The 18,067-nt window shown below is 41.4% G+C and overlaps 5 protein-coding genes across 6 annotated transcripts in view; 4 read left to right on the plus strand and 1 right to left on the minus strand.

Moving 5' to 3' along the window:
- The window catches only part of PPP2CA (protein phosphatase 2 catalytic subunit alpha), a 354,454-nt gene extending 342,578 nt beyond the window's left edge, over nucleotides 1-11,876 (plus strand). Inside the window, exons 3-8 of one of the 2 annotated variants that reach the window (XM_050792851.1) lie at nucleotides 447-656; nucleotides 6,336-6,509; nucleotides 7,268-7,357; nucleotides 7,844-8,005; nucleotides 9,140-9,258; nucleotides 11,120-11,876. In XM_050792851.1, the coding sequence (XP_050648808.1) occupies nucleotides 447-656; nucleotides 6,336-6,509; nucleotides 7,268-7,357; nucleotides 7,844-8,005; nucleotides 9,140-9,258; nucleotides 11,120-11,192 (828 nt within the window). In that variant the 3' untranslated portion in view covers nucleotides 11,193-11,876. The remainder of the gene's footprint in view (nucleotides 1-446; nucleotides 657-6,335; nucleotides 6,510-7,267; nucleotides 7,358-7,843; nucleotides 8,006-9,139; nucleotides 9,259-11,119) is intronic. The other variant, XM_050792850.1, reaches the window with a different exon arrangement.
- Nucleotides 1-18,067, minus strand: part of UBE2B (ubiquitin conjugating enzyme E2 B) — a 262,616-nt gene that overhangs the window by 208,955 nt on the left and 35,594 nt on the right. The window lies entirely within an intron of this gene.
- VDAC1 (voltage dependent anion channel 1) overlaps nucleotides 1-18,067 on the plus strand; it is a 394,265-nt gene that overhangs the window by 156,781 nt on the left and 219,417 nt on the right. The window lies entirely within an intron of this gene.
- Nucleotides 1-18,067, plus strand: part of SKP1 (S-phase kinase associated protein 1) — a 105,881-nt gene that overhangs the window by 55,632 nt on the left and 32,182 nt on the right. The window lies entirely within an intron of this gene.
- LOC126957007 (ubiquitin-conjugating enzyme E2 variant 1-like) lies at nucleotides 742-1,422 on the plus strand. Its single transcript, XM_050794392.1, has 2 exons — nucleotides 742-777; nucleotides 897-1,422. Exons 1-2 carry the CDS (start codon nucleotides 742-744, stop codon nucleotides 1,212-1,214), a joined length of 354 nt encoding a protein of 117 aa, XP_050650349.1. The 3' UTR covers nucleotides 1,215-1,422.

Genomic DNA, 18,067 nt, shown 5'->3' on the forward strand with positions numbered 1-18,067 from the left:
AGTGAGCTGTGATCATACCACTGCACTCCAGCCTGGGTGACAAAATGAGACCCTGTCTCAAAAAAAAGAAAAAATATTGAATCTTTGAGTGCTGTATTGTAGTTAGAACTCTAAAGGTAAGGAAGTAGGTACCTGAATGTCCTGTTCTATTTTCATTGATTTTATGTGGCTGCTAACAATTAGTATTTAATTAGATGGCAATTTGATAGGTTTTTTAAAAACTCCTGGTATTGATGATAGGAATGCACATTTTTTTCCTAGGTAACAGGGTGAGATACCTAATGGATTATAATCATATCTCGCTTATTTTAATGGGATCATAAATGCCTGCAATTTTATCTTAGACTGAGTCTGCCCCTTAAGTTACATTAAGTGTAAGTAAACAAATCTTTGTTAATATTGTTTAATGCCAAATGTATTGCCTTATTTTTGTCTCCCATCTGTAGGCTAAAGAAATCCTGACAAAAGAATCCAACGTGCAAGAGGTTCGATGTCCAGTCACTGTCTGTGGAGATGTGCATGGGCAATTTCATGATCTCATGGAACTGTTTAGAATTGGTGGCAAATCACCAGATACAAATTACTTGTTTATGGGAGATTATGTTGACAGAGGATATTATTCAGTTGAAACAGTTACACTGCTTGTAGCTCTTAAGGTAATTTCAGTTTTATGTTGGGGGTTGTTGAAATGGGTAAGACAGTCCTCTTGAATATTTTTTCCCAATTATTTTCTCTATCTGAATGTTAAATAAAACAAAATTCCACATTTGGGAATGCGTATGTTCAGGTTTCAGACTTACAAATCATAGGCGTCTGCATTCTGAGTAAGGGGATGGTACAGAATCAAAACAAAAGGAAAAAAATGAATGCGTCAGTCAAATTGTTTGAAAAAATAGGCTGGAAGCAACAGCGACGCAAGATGGCAGCCACCACGGGCTCGGACAATTTATGAAAACCGAATATACAGCCTTAAAATAGAATGTGGACCTAAATACCCAGAAGCACCCCCCTTTGTAAGATTTGTAACAAAAATTAATATGAATGGAGTAAATAGTTCTAATGGAGTGGTGGACCCAAGAGCCATATCAGTGCTAGCAAAATGGCAGAATTCATATAGCATCAAAGTTGTCCTGCAAGAGCTTCGGCGCCTAATGATGTCTAAAGAAAATATGAAACTCCCTCAGCCGCCCGAAGGACAGTGTTACAGCAATTAATCAAAAAGAAAAACCACAGGCCCTTCCCCTTCCCCCCCATTCGATTTAAGCAGTCTTCATTTTCCACAGTAGTAAATTTTCTAGATACGTCTTGTAGACCTCAAAGTACTGGAAAGGAAGCTCCCATTCAAAGGAAATTTATCTTAAGATACTGTAAATGATACTAATTTTTTGTCCATTTGAAATATATAAGTTGTGCTATAACAAATCATCCTGTCAAGTGTAACCACTGTCCACAGTAGTTGAACTTCTGGGATCAAGAAAGTCTATTTAAATTGATTCCCATCATAACTGGTGGGGCACATCTAACTTAACTGTGAAAAGACACATCACACAATCACCTTGCTGCTGATTACACGGCCTGGGGTCTCTGCCTTCTCGCCTTACCCTCCCGCCTCCCACCCTCCCTGCAACAACAGCCCTCTAGCCTGGGGGGCTTGTTAGAGTAGATGTGAAGGTTTCAGGTCGCAGCCTGTGGGACTACTGCTAGGTGTGTGGGGTGCTTCGCCTGCACCCCTGGTTTCTTTAAGTCTTAAATGATGCCCCTTCCAAGCCGCCATCCTATTCCCACACTCCTCCACTCCCACCCTTGGCCGAAGCATAGATTGTAACCCCTCCGCTCCCCTCTGAGATTGGCCTTCAGTGAGGAATTCAGGGCTTTCCCCATATCTTCTCTCCCCCACCTTTATCGAGGGGTGCTGCTTTTTCTCCGTCCTCCTCAACTTCCTTTTTGCACCGTCACCACTCAACACCTTCCATGACACTTCCTTGCTTTGGCCAGAAGCCATCAGGTAAGGTTGGAAAGAGTCTCTGACCTCCCTTGTTTAGTTTTGGAACCGTACTCACTCACTGTCCACCAGCCTGGGAAATGAATAATGGGGCCTCAGCCCTGCCACCCTCTGCTGTCATCAGCTGATGCATTGTTTTTAGCTCAGGTTTTGATAAGGTGAAAAGAATCGTCACCAGGGTTACTCAGACCTGCCAGCTCTTGGAGTCCTTGGTGGTTGAACTTGGAGAAAGACCACATGAAGACACTTGTAAGCACACATGATCCCTCTGAATTGTTTTACTTTCCTATAATTGTTTTGCTTTTAAAAATTGAAGAAGTTTTAAACAGGGCTTTCATTTGGTCATCTTTGCAATCCATTGGGGTCTAGTTTGGAATCTGACAACTGGAACAAAAAGAACCTTGAATCCGGTGCATGCCTTGGTTTTGGTGCTGCTGCTGCTTCCCAAGATCCTCAGCAGGGATTAAGAAAGAACCCGGTGTGCAAAGCAGATCCCTGAAATTGGTGGGCTTGACCTCCTAGCAAATTGCTGCATCTTTCCACTTGCTGTTCAGGACCACTAAATGCTGAAATGTGGATGCATACCGAAATAAAAGCAATTCATTGTGTAAAAAAAAAAAAAAAAAAAAAAAAAAGAAAAAATAGGCTGGGTGTGATGGCTCACGCCTGTAATCCCAGCACTTTGGGACACTGAGGCAGGCAGATCACCTGAGGTCAGGAGTTCGAGACCAGCCTGGAGAACATAGTGAAGCCCCATCTCTACTAAAAGTACAGAAAACTAGCCGGGGGTGGTGGCGGGTACCTGTAATCCCAGCTACTCTGGAGGCTGAGGCAGGAGAATTGCTTGAATCCAGGAGGCGGAGGTTGCAGTGAGCTGAGATTGTGCCATTGCACGCCAGCTTGGACAACAGAGTGAGACTGTGTCTCAAAAAAAAAAAAAGAAAAGAAAAATGTTAGAGGGCTGGTCAAATAGATATTTTAGTTCAGTAAATTGCGGTATGGAGCGATAATATTAGGTTTGTGTTTTTAGATACTTTTGAAGTATTATAAATGTATAAACATACCAAATGTCAAAATGTTTACATCAGCTGGTCACGGTGACTCGTGGCTGTAATCCCAGCACTTTGGGAGGACAGGACAAGGTGGGCGTATTGCTTGAGTCCAAGAGTTTGAGACCAGCCTGGGTGACATAGTGAGACCTTGTCTACAAAAAAATAGTAATAATAATTAACCAAGTGTGGTGGCACAGGCCTGTAGTCCCAGCTACTCAGGAGGCTGAGGTGGGGAGAGTTGCTTGAGCCCAGGAGGTCGTGGCTGCAATGAGACTTGATCTTGCCACCCCACACTGTAGCTTGGGTGATGGTGAGACCCTGTCTCAAAAAAAAAAACAAGGAAGAATCTTTTTCAAGTAAAAAAGATTTTTTCTGAGGAAGAAATTCAAGAAAACATTTGCTGTAAATATTTAACAGTGAATATGTACATTATAGTTTATCTCAGTTGAGTAGTTTCCAGCCATTAACCATGACAGTAATAATCTAGAATAGGCTGGGTGCAGTGGTTCGCGCCTGTTATCTCAACACTTTGGGAGGCTGGGGAAGGCGGAGAGGATCACTTGAGTCCAGGAGTTCAAGAACAGCCTGGTCAACACAGACCCCATCTCTACAAAAAGTTAAAAAAAAAAAAAAAAAAAGCCAGGTACAGTGGTGTACACTTGTAGTCTCAGCTACTCAGGAAGCTCAGGTGGGAGGATCACTCGAACCTGGGAGGTCAAGGCTACAGTGAGCCATGGTGCACCACTGCACTCCAGCCGTGTGACAGAGCAAGACCCCTGTGTCTTCAAAAAACAAAACTCTAGAACAATAGAAATGATAACTGAAAAAAGCAAGTTCCAAAATTACATGCATTACATGCCAGTTGTAGCTTTGCAGAATGTACCGATGATGATCTGAACATGAAGCAAAACATGGTAAATAGCTGTTAGGGTGGCAGGCTTCCGCCTTTCCCTTTAAATAAATTGTTTGACTTTATCTTTACCTAAAAATCTTGGGGAGATTTTTTAAAAAAATTTTCCTAGGCAACAGACTGATTTTTATTAAATAATATTCAAAATGATAAAATGACTGTCAGACTTTCCTAATATTAGAGAAGCAGTGAGATGTGGTTTTAGCTTGAGCTGAATTTTCGTGATTAATATCTGAATTGTGTAAAATGCTACAAAATATTTTTGGAGGTTGTTATTTTCTGCAGCTGTAAAATGAAGGAGTTGGACTAGATGGTGGAAGGTTTCTGCGGTGACTCCAAATACTATGAAAAGAGCTAACCTGTGCTAAAAATAAAAACCCAGGATGAATCCAGTGCTCAAAGAGGAATGAGTGTGCTACCTTTAAGAGTTTATGCAAGCAGCCTGGGCAACCTAGTGAGACACCATCTCTTCAGAAAACAATTTTAGCCAGACATGTTGGCATGTGCTGTAGTCCTAGCCACTCTGGAGGCTGAGGTGGGAGGATTGCTTGAGCCTAGGAATTTGAGGCTGCGGTGAGCTACACCAGTGCAGTTGAACCTGGGTGACAGAGTGAGACCCTATCTGGGGGGGAGAAATTACTCATGGAGGTGTAATGGGCTGAATTGTAGCCCCAAAAATTCATTTGTCTAAGTCCTAACCCACAGCACCTCAGAATGTGACTGTATTTGGACAGGTAATTAAGGTAAAGTGGTGGGGTCACATGGTTGGACCCTAATCCAGTGTAAGTGGTATCCTTATTAGAGATTAGGACACAAATGGGGAGAAGATAAGAGAGATGGAGATGATGAGCATCCATAAATCAAGGAGAGAGGCCTTCAGAAGAAACCAGCTCTGCTGACACCGTGATCTTGGACTTCTGCCTCTGAAACTGTGAGGAAGTAAATTTCTGTTGTTTAAGCTGCCTGTTCTTTGATGCTTTGTTGCGGCAGCCTTAGCAAAAGAATACCGGGAGAGAGGATGTTTCTTTCAGTAAATGGTGCTGAAGCAAATGGATCAGAATGTATCGTAGATCTAAATGTAAGAGCTAAAGCTACAAAACTTCTAGAATAAAAAACCAGAAAATCTTTCTCAGGTTAAGTAAAGATTCTTAGATATAACAAAAGCACAATCCATAAAAAATTGAAAAATTGGACTTTATCAAAATTAAGATTCTGTTTCTTCAAAAGATGACACCAGAAAAGAAGTACTTGTATTCAGATATTAGAAAACAAAAGCAAACAACAACAAAAAAACAACTTTTATAGCTCAATAACGAGACAGATAATTGTTAAATGGAGAAAATATTTGAATAGATACTTTACCCAAGATGATGATACCTGAGTGGTCAATGAGCACATGAAAAGCTGCTTGATATCAATTGTAATTAGGGAAATGCAAATTAAAGTAGCTGAGATACTACTTCACACCTATTAGAATGGTTGTAATCAGTAAGGTTGATAATACCAAGTGTTGGTTAATGCCGGAGATTAAACTCTTCATGCATTGCTGGTGGGGATATAACATGGTCTAGCTACTTTGAAAAACAACTTGACGGTTTCTCAAAAAGTTAAACATTACCACATGATCCAACAATTACATTCCTAGGAATCTTCCCAAGAGAAATGAAAGTATATGTCCACAGAAAAACTTCCACGCATATGATTATGGCAACATTATTCATAGTAGCCAAAAACCTCAATAACATAATTACCAGTTCATCTTACCTGTGAATAGAGAAACAAAAAATGGTATAGGCATACAGTGAAGGACTGTGCAACTGTGAAAAGGAACAAACCACTGATCTGTGCCATTACATGGGTGAGCCTCAAAAATATTCTAGGTGATATTAGCCAAAAGACTACATTTTGTATTCCATTTATATGACATTTCTAGAAAAGACAAACTTAAGACAGAAAGTAAATCAGTGGTTGCCAGGAGCTAGAGTGGGAGTGGAGAGTGACTGCATTAGGGATCTTTTTGGGATAATGGAAAGGTTCTAAAACTGGATTGTGGTGATTATTGCATAACTATAAATTTGTGAAAAATTACTGAACTGTAAAGTAGTTTATGTGGTTTTGTATGCCATTGATTATGTTTGGTATAAAGTTGGTGGTAGAGGGAGTTTGATTTTAGTTGAGATGATGTGGGCAAACATCCCATGGGCATTTAAACACTGTGTAGAGCTGTGGTTTTGGTTCAGTATGATACGAGGATGTGTGTTGTTTTTTCAACAAAATTGTAACTCTGCATTTTTTTCTATAGAAAGTTTCTTGAATTTTCATTGGTTTTTGAAAGAGCTAGTTGTTTATGTTTTGCATTTTGTTGTTTTAGGTTCGTTACCGTGAACGCATCACCATTCTTCGAGGGAATCATGAGAGCAGACAGATCACACAAGTTTATGGTTTCTATGATGAATGTTTAAGAAAATATGGAAATGCAAATGTATGGAAATATTTTACAGATCTTTTTGACTATCTTCCTCTCACTGCCTTGGTGGATGGGCAGGTATGTGGATCTAAAACTCATTGCTGATTATTTCAGAGAATCAACTTCCTTTAATGTTCAGGTGCTCCTGACTCTTTCCACTGTTATACCCCTTTAGGGATATTTTTTAGTAGATATTGATAGCATTCATTCAAATTTTAAAAAATTAATTTGACAAATGTGTCCAGCTTTTTAAAGTGCATTATTCTTTATATCAGGCACTGAACTATATGATGGGATCACAGGGGTGGATGATGTAGCCCATTTATTCTCTCAGACTGTTTTTGGACAAGTCTGGGAGATGTAAGGAACTAATTATTGTGCACACAAAAGAACTTATAATAAAATTTTATGAGCATGGAGATACTAGTCTCTGGTAGGGGGCAGGAGTGATATCCAAAAAGTTTTCTCAGAGGAGCTGTTTGAGGTGGAGTCTGGGTGTGACAGTGATGTTCTATTAGGAAGAATGGGAGTGTACTCAATCGTTTAGAGTGGGCTGGAGCAAAGCTGAATCCTGCAAAGTCAGGCCTCATTCAGGCAGAGCACAGAAACACCAGAGGGGCCAAGTGATGGGGGCGTCCAGCTCATTTTTTAAAAATTTTTATAGAGACACAGGGTGTTGCTGTGTTGCTCAGGCTGGTCTCAAACTCCTGGCCTCAAACAGTCCTCCTGCCTCAGCTTCTCCAAGTGCTGGGGTTACAGGCATGAGCCACTGTGCCCAGCCAAGAATGTTTACAAATTTTTTAGGTGAGGTTAACCTTTTAAACCACTCTTTTCAGATCTTCTGTCTACATGGTGGTCTCTCGCCATCTATAGATACACTGGATCATATCAGAGCACTTGATCGCCTACAAGAAGTTCCCCATGAGGTATGACTTTTATTTGATAAAATCTTTCCAGAAAACTTATTAAAGAGTGGAGAGGTTTAATTATAAGTTCATTAGATGTATTCTCTCTTATAATTCTCAAAAACAACTTGAGGTGTGAACACTCCTGTCTGCCCTATTGTTCAGAAGAAGCTGACATTAAGAAACCTGCCAAGATCACAACAGCTGTAGACCTGGGCTTATTAGGACCTAGGTTGTCTGTCTTAGACTCTGAAATTTGCATAATATAGGCAGATTAATTAAGGCATGTTGCTGCTGGGTCCCATGGATGTCAGCTGTGTCTCATAAAGTCTACTGGAAAATACATCTTACTTGATGCAGATGTTTGACTTCAACTGCACAATCTACTAGCGTTGTCCACAAACATCACTCAAAGAGGGTGACTTAGGGTGCTGCTTCTGATGAATTACTCAAATAATGTGTTAACCATGTTTGTAAAAGGCATTTTATAACGAAGTTATTTTTTAGGGTCCAATGTGTGACTTGCTGTGGTCAGATCCAGATGACCGTGGTGGTTGGGGAATATCTCCTCGAGGAGCTGGTTACACCTTTGGGCAAGATATTTCAGAGACATTTAATCATGCCAATGGCCTCACGTTGGTGTCAAGAGCTCACCAGCTAGTGATGGAGGTATGCTTCTATTCTTTGAAATATGACTTGTTTTTTAGTAAACTTAAGGAAAGAAGATATTAGGGAGTTTTAAATTAATGACATTTGTGAGAAATTCCATCTATTCCTTCTGATGAGTTTACCATTATAGCCTGAGCCTTTTCAGTAGATGCACACTACTAGAATTAAAAGCTCAAGTTGTTGATTACAATGAATCCATTAACATGTTTCCAGAGAAATCTGAATGACTAGGAAGTACTTGGGATTTAAGAGTGGGAAAGTAAGATGTAGGGAGTTGGGGTGTGTATATAATATTTTATGATCCCAATGTCATTTCATATATTTAACATGTATGTATGTAGGAGAGACTGGAAAGAAATACACCAAAATGTTCTAAGTGGTCCTTTGGATGGTAGGATTACAGGTAATTTGAAAGAAGAGAAGGGAAAGAGGCAAAGGTTCTTGACATGCACACTGATTAGCATGTTTCTAAAATAAGGTGCTAATTAGATTAATACTAGTACAACTCTGGTTATCAATAAAATCTGACTTTGCTAAAGATAAATAAATTTGTGAACAATACTAAACAAAAAGTAACAAAAGTAGCTCATGCATTCAGATGGATGGATTTTGAGGAAACAAGGCTGGAGATCCTAGAGGCATATCACATTTGTTCCTGGGCAGTGAATGACTTACAGGCCTTTACCTGTAACTGACGAAATTGGTAAGGTTCTGATCTCCAGGATTAGGTATCTACTTCTCTAGGGAATGGCCACTTAAATACTCATTCTTAAATCATGTTTTAAGACCACTGCAATAGAAGAGGCTAATGAGACACCATCATTTACAGCAAGGCAGATACATGAGAAGCAGTTCATTCTTCGGTGGTCGCCACTGTTTGTTAAAGGCTTTTTTTTTTTTCTTTTTAGTACTAAAAGCAAATTTTGTAATTAGGGGGAAAACAAATACGTATGTATCTTACAGGTTGTATGAAGTACAGCAAATTATTAAGTCAACCAGAAAAAAAGTATTAACATTTCTTAAGCCCCTTTGGCAGGGGTGGGAATGAGTAGAGATTTTTTTCTCTCTTGAGTGAAGTAGCATTTAGTTGAATTGAGGGAGTAAAGTAAGATTTTTGCCTCCTTTTCCTTGTAGGGATATAACTGGTGCCATGACCGAAATGTAGTAACGATTTTCAGTGCTCCAAACTATTGTTATCGTTGTGGTAACCAAGCTGCAATCATGGAACTTGACGATACTCTAAAATACTCTTTGTAAGTATTTCTACTTGAACATTTTATTGCATTACTGAATATGTAGGTTTTTGGTTTGTTTATTTATTTTGAGAGAGAGGGTGTCACTATTGCCCAGTCTTACCTCAAACTCCTAGGCTGAAGTGATCCTTTCACCTTGGCCTCCCAGAGTGTTGGCGTTACAAGTATAAGATACAGTGCCGGCCAGGCACGGTGGCTCAGGCCTGGAATCCCAGCCTTTGGGAGGCCGAGGCGGGCAGATCACGAGGTCGGGAGATCGAGACCATCCTGGCTAACATGGTGAAACCCCGTCTCTGCTAAAAATACAAAAAATTAGCCAGGCGTGGTGGCGGGTGCCTGTAGTCCCAGCTACTCAGGAGGCTGAGGCGGGAGAATGATGTGAACTTGCAGTGAGCCGAGATCGCACAACTGCACTCCAGCCTGGGCGACAGAGTGAGAGTCTGTCTCAAAAAAAAAAAGATACAGTGCCCAGCCTGAATACATAGTTAAATGTGAGGTTTAAGAGTTTAAGGGGGCCAGGCACGGTGGCTCACGCCTGTAATCCTAGCACTTTGGGAGGCTCAGGTGGGTGGATCACCTGAGGTCAGGAATTCAAGATAAGCCTGACCAACATGGTGAAACCCCGTCTCTACTAAAAATACAAAAATTAGCCCAACGTGGTGGCGCATGCCTGTAATCCTAGCTACTTGGGAGGCTGAGGCATGAGAATCTCTTGAACCTGGGAGGCAGAGGTTGCAGTGAGCCAAGACACCGCAACTGTACTCCAGCCTGGGCAACAGAGCGAGACTTCATCTCAAAAAAGAGTTTATTAAGGGATTATACTATGTTAGATTCCAACTTTTATTTTTAAGTTTTTGAATGGACCTACATTGAAACACACCCACAGGAACTTATTATATATAGATCCTAGTATAAATTACTAGGTTTTTCACTTTTAAAACCATGTTTTGTGTTTTTTTGTTGTTTTTTCTTTTTCTTTCCTCCCCCCCCGCCCGAGACGGAGTCTTGCTCTGTCCTCCAGGCTGGAGTGCAATGGCGCGATCTCAGCTCACTGCAAGCTCCGCCTCCCGAGTTCACGCCATTCTCCTGCCTCAGCTTCCCGAGTGGCTGGGACTACAGGTGCCCGCCACTGTGCCCGGCTAATTTTTTTGTATTTTTTTAGTAGAGATGGGGTTTCACCGTGTTAGCCAGGATGGTCTCGATCTCCTGACCTCATTATCCTCCCGCCTCGTCTTCCCAAAGTGCTGGGATTATAGGCGTGAGCCACCACGCCCCGCCAACCATGTTTTGTTTTGTTTGAAATTTCAGTCGGCCGGGCGCGGTGGCTCAAGCCTGTAATCCCAGCACTTTGGGAGGCCGAGACGGGCGGATCACGAGGTCAGGAGATCGAGACCATCCTGGCTAACACGGTGAAACCCCGTCTCTACTAAAAATACAAAAAACTAGCCGGGCGCGGTGGCGGGCGCCTGTAGTCCCAGCTACTCGGGAGGCTGAGGCAGGAGAATGGCGTAAACCCGGGAGGCGGAGCTTGCAGTGAGCTGAGATCCGGCCACTGCACTCCAGCCTGGGTGACAGAGCAAGACTCCGTCTCAAAAAAAAAAAAAAAAAAAAAAAAAAAAAAAGAAATTTCAGTCAAGGTAAAAACCATATTTTTATAAAAGCATCGTCTCTGTGGCTGAATTTGCCTTGACTCTTTCAAGGGGAGTACGGTTAACAGACCATTATCATTAGGGTTCTGTTACATTAAGACAAGCTGAAATTGCATAGGAAGTGTAAAGTTTGGAAGACTCATGTTCTTGATTTTGATTGTCAGTACATGGAGGTCTTGGAACATAAACCATGAATCTGTCTTGTTTTTCAGCTTGCAGTTTGACCCAGCACCTCGTAGAGGCGAGCCCCATGTTACTCGTCGCACCCCAGACTACTTCCTGTAATGAAATTTTAAACTTGTACAGTATTGCCATGAACCATATATCGACCTAATGGAAATGGGAAGAGCAACAGTAACTCCAAAGTGTCAGAAAATAGTTAACATTCAAAAAACTTGTTTTCACATGGACCAAAAGATGTGCCATATAAAAATACAAAGCCTCTTGTCATCAACAGCCGTGACCACTTTAGAATGAACCAGTTCATTGCATGCTGAAGCGACATTGTTGGTCAAGAAACCAGTTTCTGGCATAGCGCTATTTGTAGTTACTTTTGCTTTCTCTGAGAGACTGCAGATAATAAGATGTAAACATTAACACCTCGTGAATACAATTTAACTTCCATTTAGCTATAGCTTTACTCAGCATGACTGTAGATAAGGATAGCAGCAAACAATCATTGGAGCTTAATGAACATTTTTAAAAATAAGTACCAAGGCCTCCCTTCTACTTGTGAGTTTTGAAATCGTTCTTTTTATTTTCAGGGATACCGTTTAATTTAATTATATGATTTGTCTGCACTCAGTTTATTCCCTACTCAAATCTCAGCCCCATGTTGTTCTTTGTTATTGTCAGAACCTGGTGAGTTGTTTTGAACAGAACTGTTTTTTTCTCCCTTCCTGTAAGACGATGTGACTGCACAAGAGCACTGCAGTGTTTTTCATAATAAACTTGTGAACTAAGAACTGAGAAGGTCAAATTTTAATTGTATCAATGGGCAAGACTGGTGCTGTTTATTAAAAAAGTTAAATCAATTGAGTAAATTTTAGAATTTGTAGACTTGTAGGTAAAATAAAAATCAAGGGCACTACATAACCTCTGGTAACTCCTTGACATTCTTCAGATTAACTTCAGGATTTATTTGTATTTCACATATTACAGTTTGTCACATTGTTGGTGTGCACTTTGTGGGTTCTTCCTGCATATTAACTTGTTTGTAAGAAAGGAAATCTGTGCTGCTTCAGTAAGACTTAATTGTAAAACCATATAACTTGAGATTTAAGTCTTTGGGTTTTGTTTTAATAAAACAGCATGTTTTCAGGTAGAGCTTAACAAACTAAATGATGTGTTTACTTAGTGCAGTTTCTGGTTATGAATATTATATTGCTATGTATATTATATGGACTCTTTAAAATGATTGACAGATTGGCAAATTCTTAAATCTTTGTACATTGTTGAGTCATATGTTCTTAGAGTTAAATTTGTCTCCGATAAGAAAGTGTTAAAGCATTAGCCTGTGTCAAGTTCTTTGAGTGATACTAGTGAAACCAAATAGAAAACTATTGTTGGATCATGGTTTAGTCTTATGTACGTTCACCTGAAGACAAAAATGGTACTTAAAGTGGCAGTGTTCAACATTTGAGTTTTTCCACCCTTTTATCCTCCAAATAGGATTAGATGTTAAAAAACAGTTCTTCTGTGGGAACTAATATTTGATATTTTAACCTACCAGAGTAAACAGGAACACTTAATCATACTTGTGAGTGTAGTAAATAAAAGTTTTCTTGCTTTGTGCTGTGTTGAATCTGGAACCAACAGGGAAGTTATAGCATATCCCCTTTCTAAAATGCTTGAGGAACACATACATACCGAATGTCTTTTCTGATCTAATTGATAGTATTTTTAGTGGCTTTTGGAGTTAATTTTCCAAAGCAAAAGGCCGTTAGGGTTTCTACATTTCATTCTTTTCTTTCACAAGAAATGCATTCTCTGTGTCTTTTTGTTGCTCTGTCACTCTATATGCCCTTTCTCTCCGACTGAACAAATAGCTTATCCATGTTTTAATACCCAAGTAATCTAGACACCAAGCAGCTTTTTTTTGGGTCCTGTGATATCAGAATTGACTAAGGAATATGTATATTGTAATTGACATGTGGTGTTATCTTCCAGGTACAAATGTGCTAAATTTTGTGGTTAGCGGAATGGGACTTGTGACAAGAATAGTTTGGTTTTAGAAAAACTAGGGTTTAAAAGAATTGTTTAATTAGAGACTGACTGGGCTTTGGCCATCTAAACTAGAAAGTGTTAGTACCCTAACTTCTTTTGAAAATGGCTATGGTAAGGAAAATGTGTTAGTAAGTATAGTAATTTTCTTTAAAAATACATAATCATGGTTGGATGAGAATCACCAAGTTGGGTGTTAATTGATGTCTCAAGGCCGGGCGCAGTGGCTTACACCTGTAATCCCAGCACTTTGGGAGGCCGAGGTGGGTGGATCACGAGGTCAGGAAATCGAGACCATCCTGGCTAACGTGGTGAAACCCCGTCTCTACTAAAAATATAAAAAATTAGCTGGGCGCAGTGGTCGGCGCCTGTAGTCCCAGCTACTCCAGAGGCTGAGGCAGGAGAATGGCGGGAACCCGGGAGGCGGAGCTTGTGAGCCGAGAGAGCACCACTGCAGTCTGGCCTGGGTGAAAAGAGCGAGACTTCCGTCTCAAAAAAAAAAAAGTCTCAGTAACATTAGAATGGGATTTTCGTTGATAAACTTTCAAAAAGCTTGCCCTAAGAACAGGCCTGGCGTAGTGGCTTATGCCTGTAATCCCAACACTTCGGGAGACCGTGGCGGGTGGATCACTTGAGGTCAGGAGTTGAAGAGCAGCCTGGCGACATGGCAAAACCCCATCTCTACAAAAAAATACAAAAATTAGCCGGGCTTGGTGGCATACCGTATGCCAGCTACTTGGGAGGCTGAGGTGAGAGGATTGCTTGAGCCCAGGAGGCGAAGATTGCAGTGGACTGAGGTCGTGCCCCTATACTCCAGTCTGGGTGACAGATCCAGACCCTGTCTCAAAAAAGAGGATTCTGAGTTTGTATACTGAGGGCTTGTAGAAATTTTGAAACTCATTGTGTAAGATTACGATGAATTTGTACACGATGTGCTCATGTTTTGGGTTGAGTATCCTAGACATTTTTTCGTTTGCTGTGTATTAAACATTTGTTGGTTGTAGTAGGTATTTCTTAAAAGGAAGTTTGTCAATATTAGTTTCAAGAAGGACTTAGCTCGGGAAAAGGATAGTTATTTCTGTGGTTCTCAGCTTTGATGCCTACAGAGATTCTGATTTAAATTGCTGGAGGAGGGCCCAGGCATACATTTTTAAATTTCCCAAGTGATTCTAATTTACATCTAGGGTTAAAAACAGCCGGGCGCGGTGGCTCACGCCTGTAATCCCAGCACTTGGGGAGGCCGGGGTGACTGGATCACCTGAGGTCAGGAGTTTGAGACCAACCTGGCCAACATTGGGAAATCCCCGTCTCTATTAAAAGTAAAAAACTTGGCTGGGCGCGGTGGCTCAAGCTTGTAATCCCAGCACTTTGGGAGGCCGAGACGGGCGGATCACGAGGTCAGGAGATCGAGACCATCCTGGCAAACATGGTGAAACCCCGTCTCTACTAAAAAATACAAAAAACTAGCCGGGCGAGGTGGCGGGCGCCTGTAGTCCCAGCTACTCGGGAGGCTGAGGCAGGAGAATGGCGTAAACCCGGGAGGCGGAGTTTGCAGTGAGCTGAGATCTGGCCACTGCACTCCAGCCTGGGCGACAAAGCGAGACTCCATCCCCCCAAAAAATACAAAACTGACCGGGTGTGGTGGCAGGCGCCTGTAATCCCAGCTACTCAGGAGGCTGAGGCAGGAGAATCACTTGAACCCAGGAGGAGGAGGTTACAGTGAGCCGAGATCGTGCCACTGCACTCCAGCCTGGGCAAGAAGAGCAAAACTGTCTCAAAAAACAAAAACACCTAACTGCCCTGTTTCCTAAGTACATATTTAAGAAACTTGGGATACACGGTTGTGGTTCATGGATGTAGATAAGGAATTAAAATGTACCGTGTGACTCTGTTTCAGTGGTGACTTTTACCTGTTTAGTATAGATATTCCTTTACTTCCAACCATAAATGTGTTCTTAGAAATGGGCTAATAGTTTAGTAACCTATAGTTTGGTGATAGGCTTGTTTTGAGATGGGTTTTGGTTCTGTGAGCTAAAGCTATTTTTTATTAAAGCGTTAGTCCTCACACATTCTTTTGACATATTTCTAGTCTTCATAAACTTTTTTAATTTAGATTTTTTTCCCTTCACAGGTATACATCTGTTTTAGCAAATAGCCTTATGAAGGTTGTAGATGTATTATTTTGGGCATGCCTGGTGATCTCTATGTTTTTTCCAATGACAGTTTAACCTTTATGTTTTAGGAATATAAGTACATTTTATTTCTTTTTATTGTATATATTTAATTGCACAAGTACTACTGTCTAGAAAAAAATGGGATGTTGCTAACAGCATTGTTGGCTTGTAGGCAGTGCTGTCCTGTAAATAGATTGAAATGTATTTTTATCAGCTGGTATATAAATTTGAGGGAAGAAAAATTTGAACTGTGTTTGAATTGTTTAAAAGTTGAACATAAAAGATCGTTGGTAATCAAGTAAGTGAAATAGGCAATAGACCCCAGTTTGTTTTATATTTGCTGTCATGCCTGGACCAGAATTCCTCATTCCCAAGAGTGAAAGAGGAAATAATTATAGCTAATGAGTGAATGCTGGAAAAAGTCACACTTTTTTGTTTTTTAAGGAAAAGCACAAACACCCTCATGTCTGAGGTTGAATTTAATTAAGTACAGCTGGCCCTCCATAGTCAAGGGTTCCACATCTGAGGATTCAGCCAACCATGGACTGAAAATATTTTTGGGAAAAGGAACCAATAAAAACCAATACAGTGGCTGGGCGCAGTGGCTCACGCCCATAATCCTAGCACTTTAGGAGGTGGGGGTCGGGGGATCACCGGAGGTCAGGAGTTCAAGACCAGTCTGGCCAACGTGGTGAAACCCCGTCTCTACTAAAAATACAAGAATTAGCTGGGCATGGTGGTGCGCACCTGTAATCCCAGCTACTCGGGAGGCTGAGGCAGGAGAAGCACTTGAATCTGGGAGGCGGAGGTTGCAGTGAGCCAAGATAGAGCCACTGCACTTCAGCCTGGGCAACAGAGCAAGACTCCGTCTTAAAAAAAATACAGTGTAACTATTTACATAGCAATTTCATTGTTTAGGTATTTTGAGTAATCCATAATTTAAAGTATAGCCAGCTGTCAGTATCCACACAGGGTTTGCATCGAATCAGTCAATGGATTCAACTAACCTGGGATTGAAAATGCAGTGTTCTTTTTTTTTTCCCTGAGACACTCTCGCCTGTCACCCAGGTTGGAGTGCAGTGGCACGATCTCGGCTCACTGCAACCTGTGCTTCCCGGGTTCAAGCGATTCTCTAGCCTCAGCCTCCCGAGTAGCTGATACTACAGGTGCGCCTCGCCACACCCAGCTGATTTGGGATTTTTAGTTGAGACGGTTTCACCATGTTGGCCAGGCTGGTCTGAAACTTCTGACCTCAGGCGATCCACCTGCCTCGGCCTCCCAAAGTGCTGGGATTACAGACGTGAGCCACCGTGCCCGGCCAAAAAAAAAAATGCAGTATTCTTGAATGCAGAACCCACTGATAAAGGGGACTGACTTCTAGACTTGAGTATCCAAGGGAGGTGTCCTGGATCTAGTCTCCCAAGATTACTGAGGGATGACTAGTTTGTATCCTCAACAGGCTTGGGAGAAGTAGCCAGGATTTTGTCTACTCTGCCTGCAATGCTGCTAATGCAGTAAACCACTGCTCTTATTTTACTACTTGGGTTCCTTCAGAATCTATTTTAAGATAGCCTCAGCCATGGTGTACAATCTTCTCAACCATTCAGTGTTGTTAGTGGGAAGGACTTTGATGTGTTCTTCCTGCCAGGTGCAGTGGCTCACGCCGGTAATCCTTATCACTTTGGGAGTCCGAGGTGGGTGGATCACTTGAGGCCTGGAGTTGAAGATGAGCCTGGCCAACATGGCAAAACCCTGTCTCCACTAAAAAACACAAAAACTAGCTGGGTGTGATGGCACTTACGTGTAATACCAGCTAGTTGGGAGGCTGAGACTACAGAATCGCTTGAAAGCGGGAAGCAGAGGTTGCAGTGAGCTGAGATCGCACCATTGCTCTCCAGCCTGGGAGACTATCTCGAAAAAAATACATTTTTAAAAGCTTTCTTCCAAGAAATAATGTAGCTGTTCTTTCTTAGTGCGGTGGTAGGCTGTAGCCACCAGCAAGCGAGATTACTGATGGTGGAAGTCAAAGGCCAGAATCGTGATAGGAAAGGAAGTTAAGAGTGCTTTTTGCTCTGTAGAAAACTAGGAAGACCACAATGGAAGGTCTAATTAAAGCTATTAGAAATGCCCAAACCTGTTGGGTGCCTCTACCTCAAGGCTTAGCGTACCTTCTGATCTGCAAGGAGACTAATTATTAGGCTTTTTGTAGTTCTAGAACTGCTCTGAGTATGGCATTGGAACCTGGGGATAGGAGCAAGAGCTAGTAATTGGGTTTGGCAGGCCTGGTCAAAGGAGAGCTTTAAGGTCAGGTATGTCCAAACGTGTCAGGAAGTAGGTTACATGGTGTGGTGAAATATACCAGATGGAAAATCTGTAGAATGTACTCTTACTGTTGAGTCCAACTTGCAACGTAAGTCCCTTTGCAGTGAAGGTCTTGAGTATGTATTGCATGCAGCAGGCAGAGGAGTGGGAGGAGAAACTATAATGTATTTGGTCTTGAACATTGTTTTCCAGAACCACATTCATCTCTACCTTGGTTGAAATGTATAAAACTACCATTTTAATTTTCATCTTTTCATTGCTCTGTGACTAAAATTAGGATGCAAAGACAAACCTGAGGCCTAGCCCACTGCTTCCACCTCAGAGCTACACTGGAACTGGCTGTAGGGTAAAGTGATATAGGCAATTTAAATATGAGTCAAGATTTTTCGTTTGGCAGTATGGCTCTCATGGCCTCTGGATCTAGGTGATGTGCGACCTGGT

This window comes from Macaca thibetana, chromosome 6, assembly GCF_024542745.1.
Source record: "Macaca thibetana thibetana isolate TM-01 chromosome 6, ASM2454274v1, whole genome shotgun sequence".
NCBI classification, from domain to species: Eukaryota; Metazoa; Chordata; class Mammalia; order Primates; family Cercopithecidae; genus Macaca; species Macaca thibetana.

What these genes read in the sequence shown, in the direction of transcription:
- LOC126957007 (XM_050794392.1), top strand. Translation starts at nt 742, where the DNA reads ATGTTAAATAAAACAAAATTCCACATTTGGGAATGC. An exon ending in AATTCCACATTTGGGAATGC is followed by an intron (nt 778 to 896) that starts GTATGTTCAGGT and finishes TTGAAAAAATAG; the next exon opens with GCTGGAAGCAACAGCGACGC.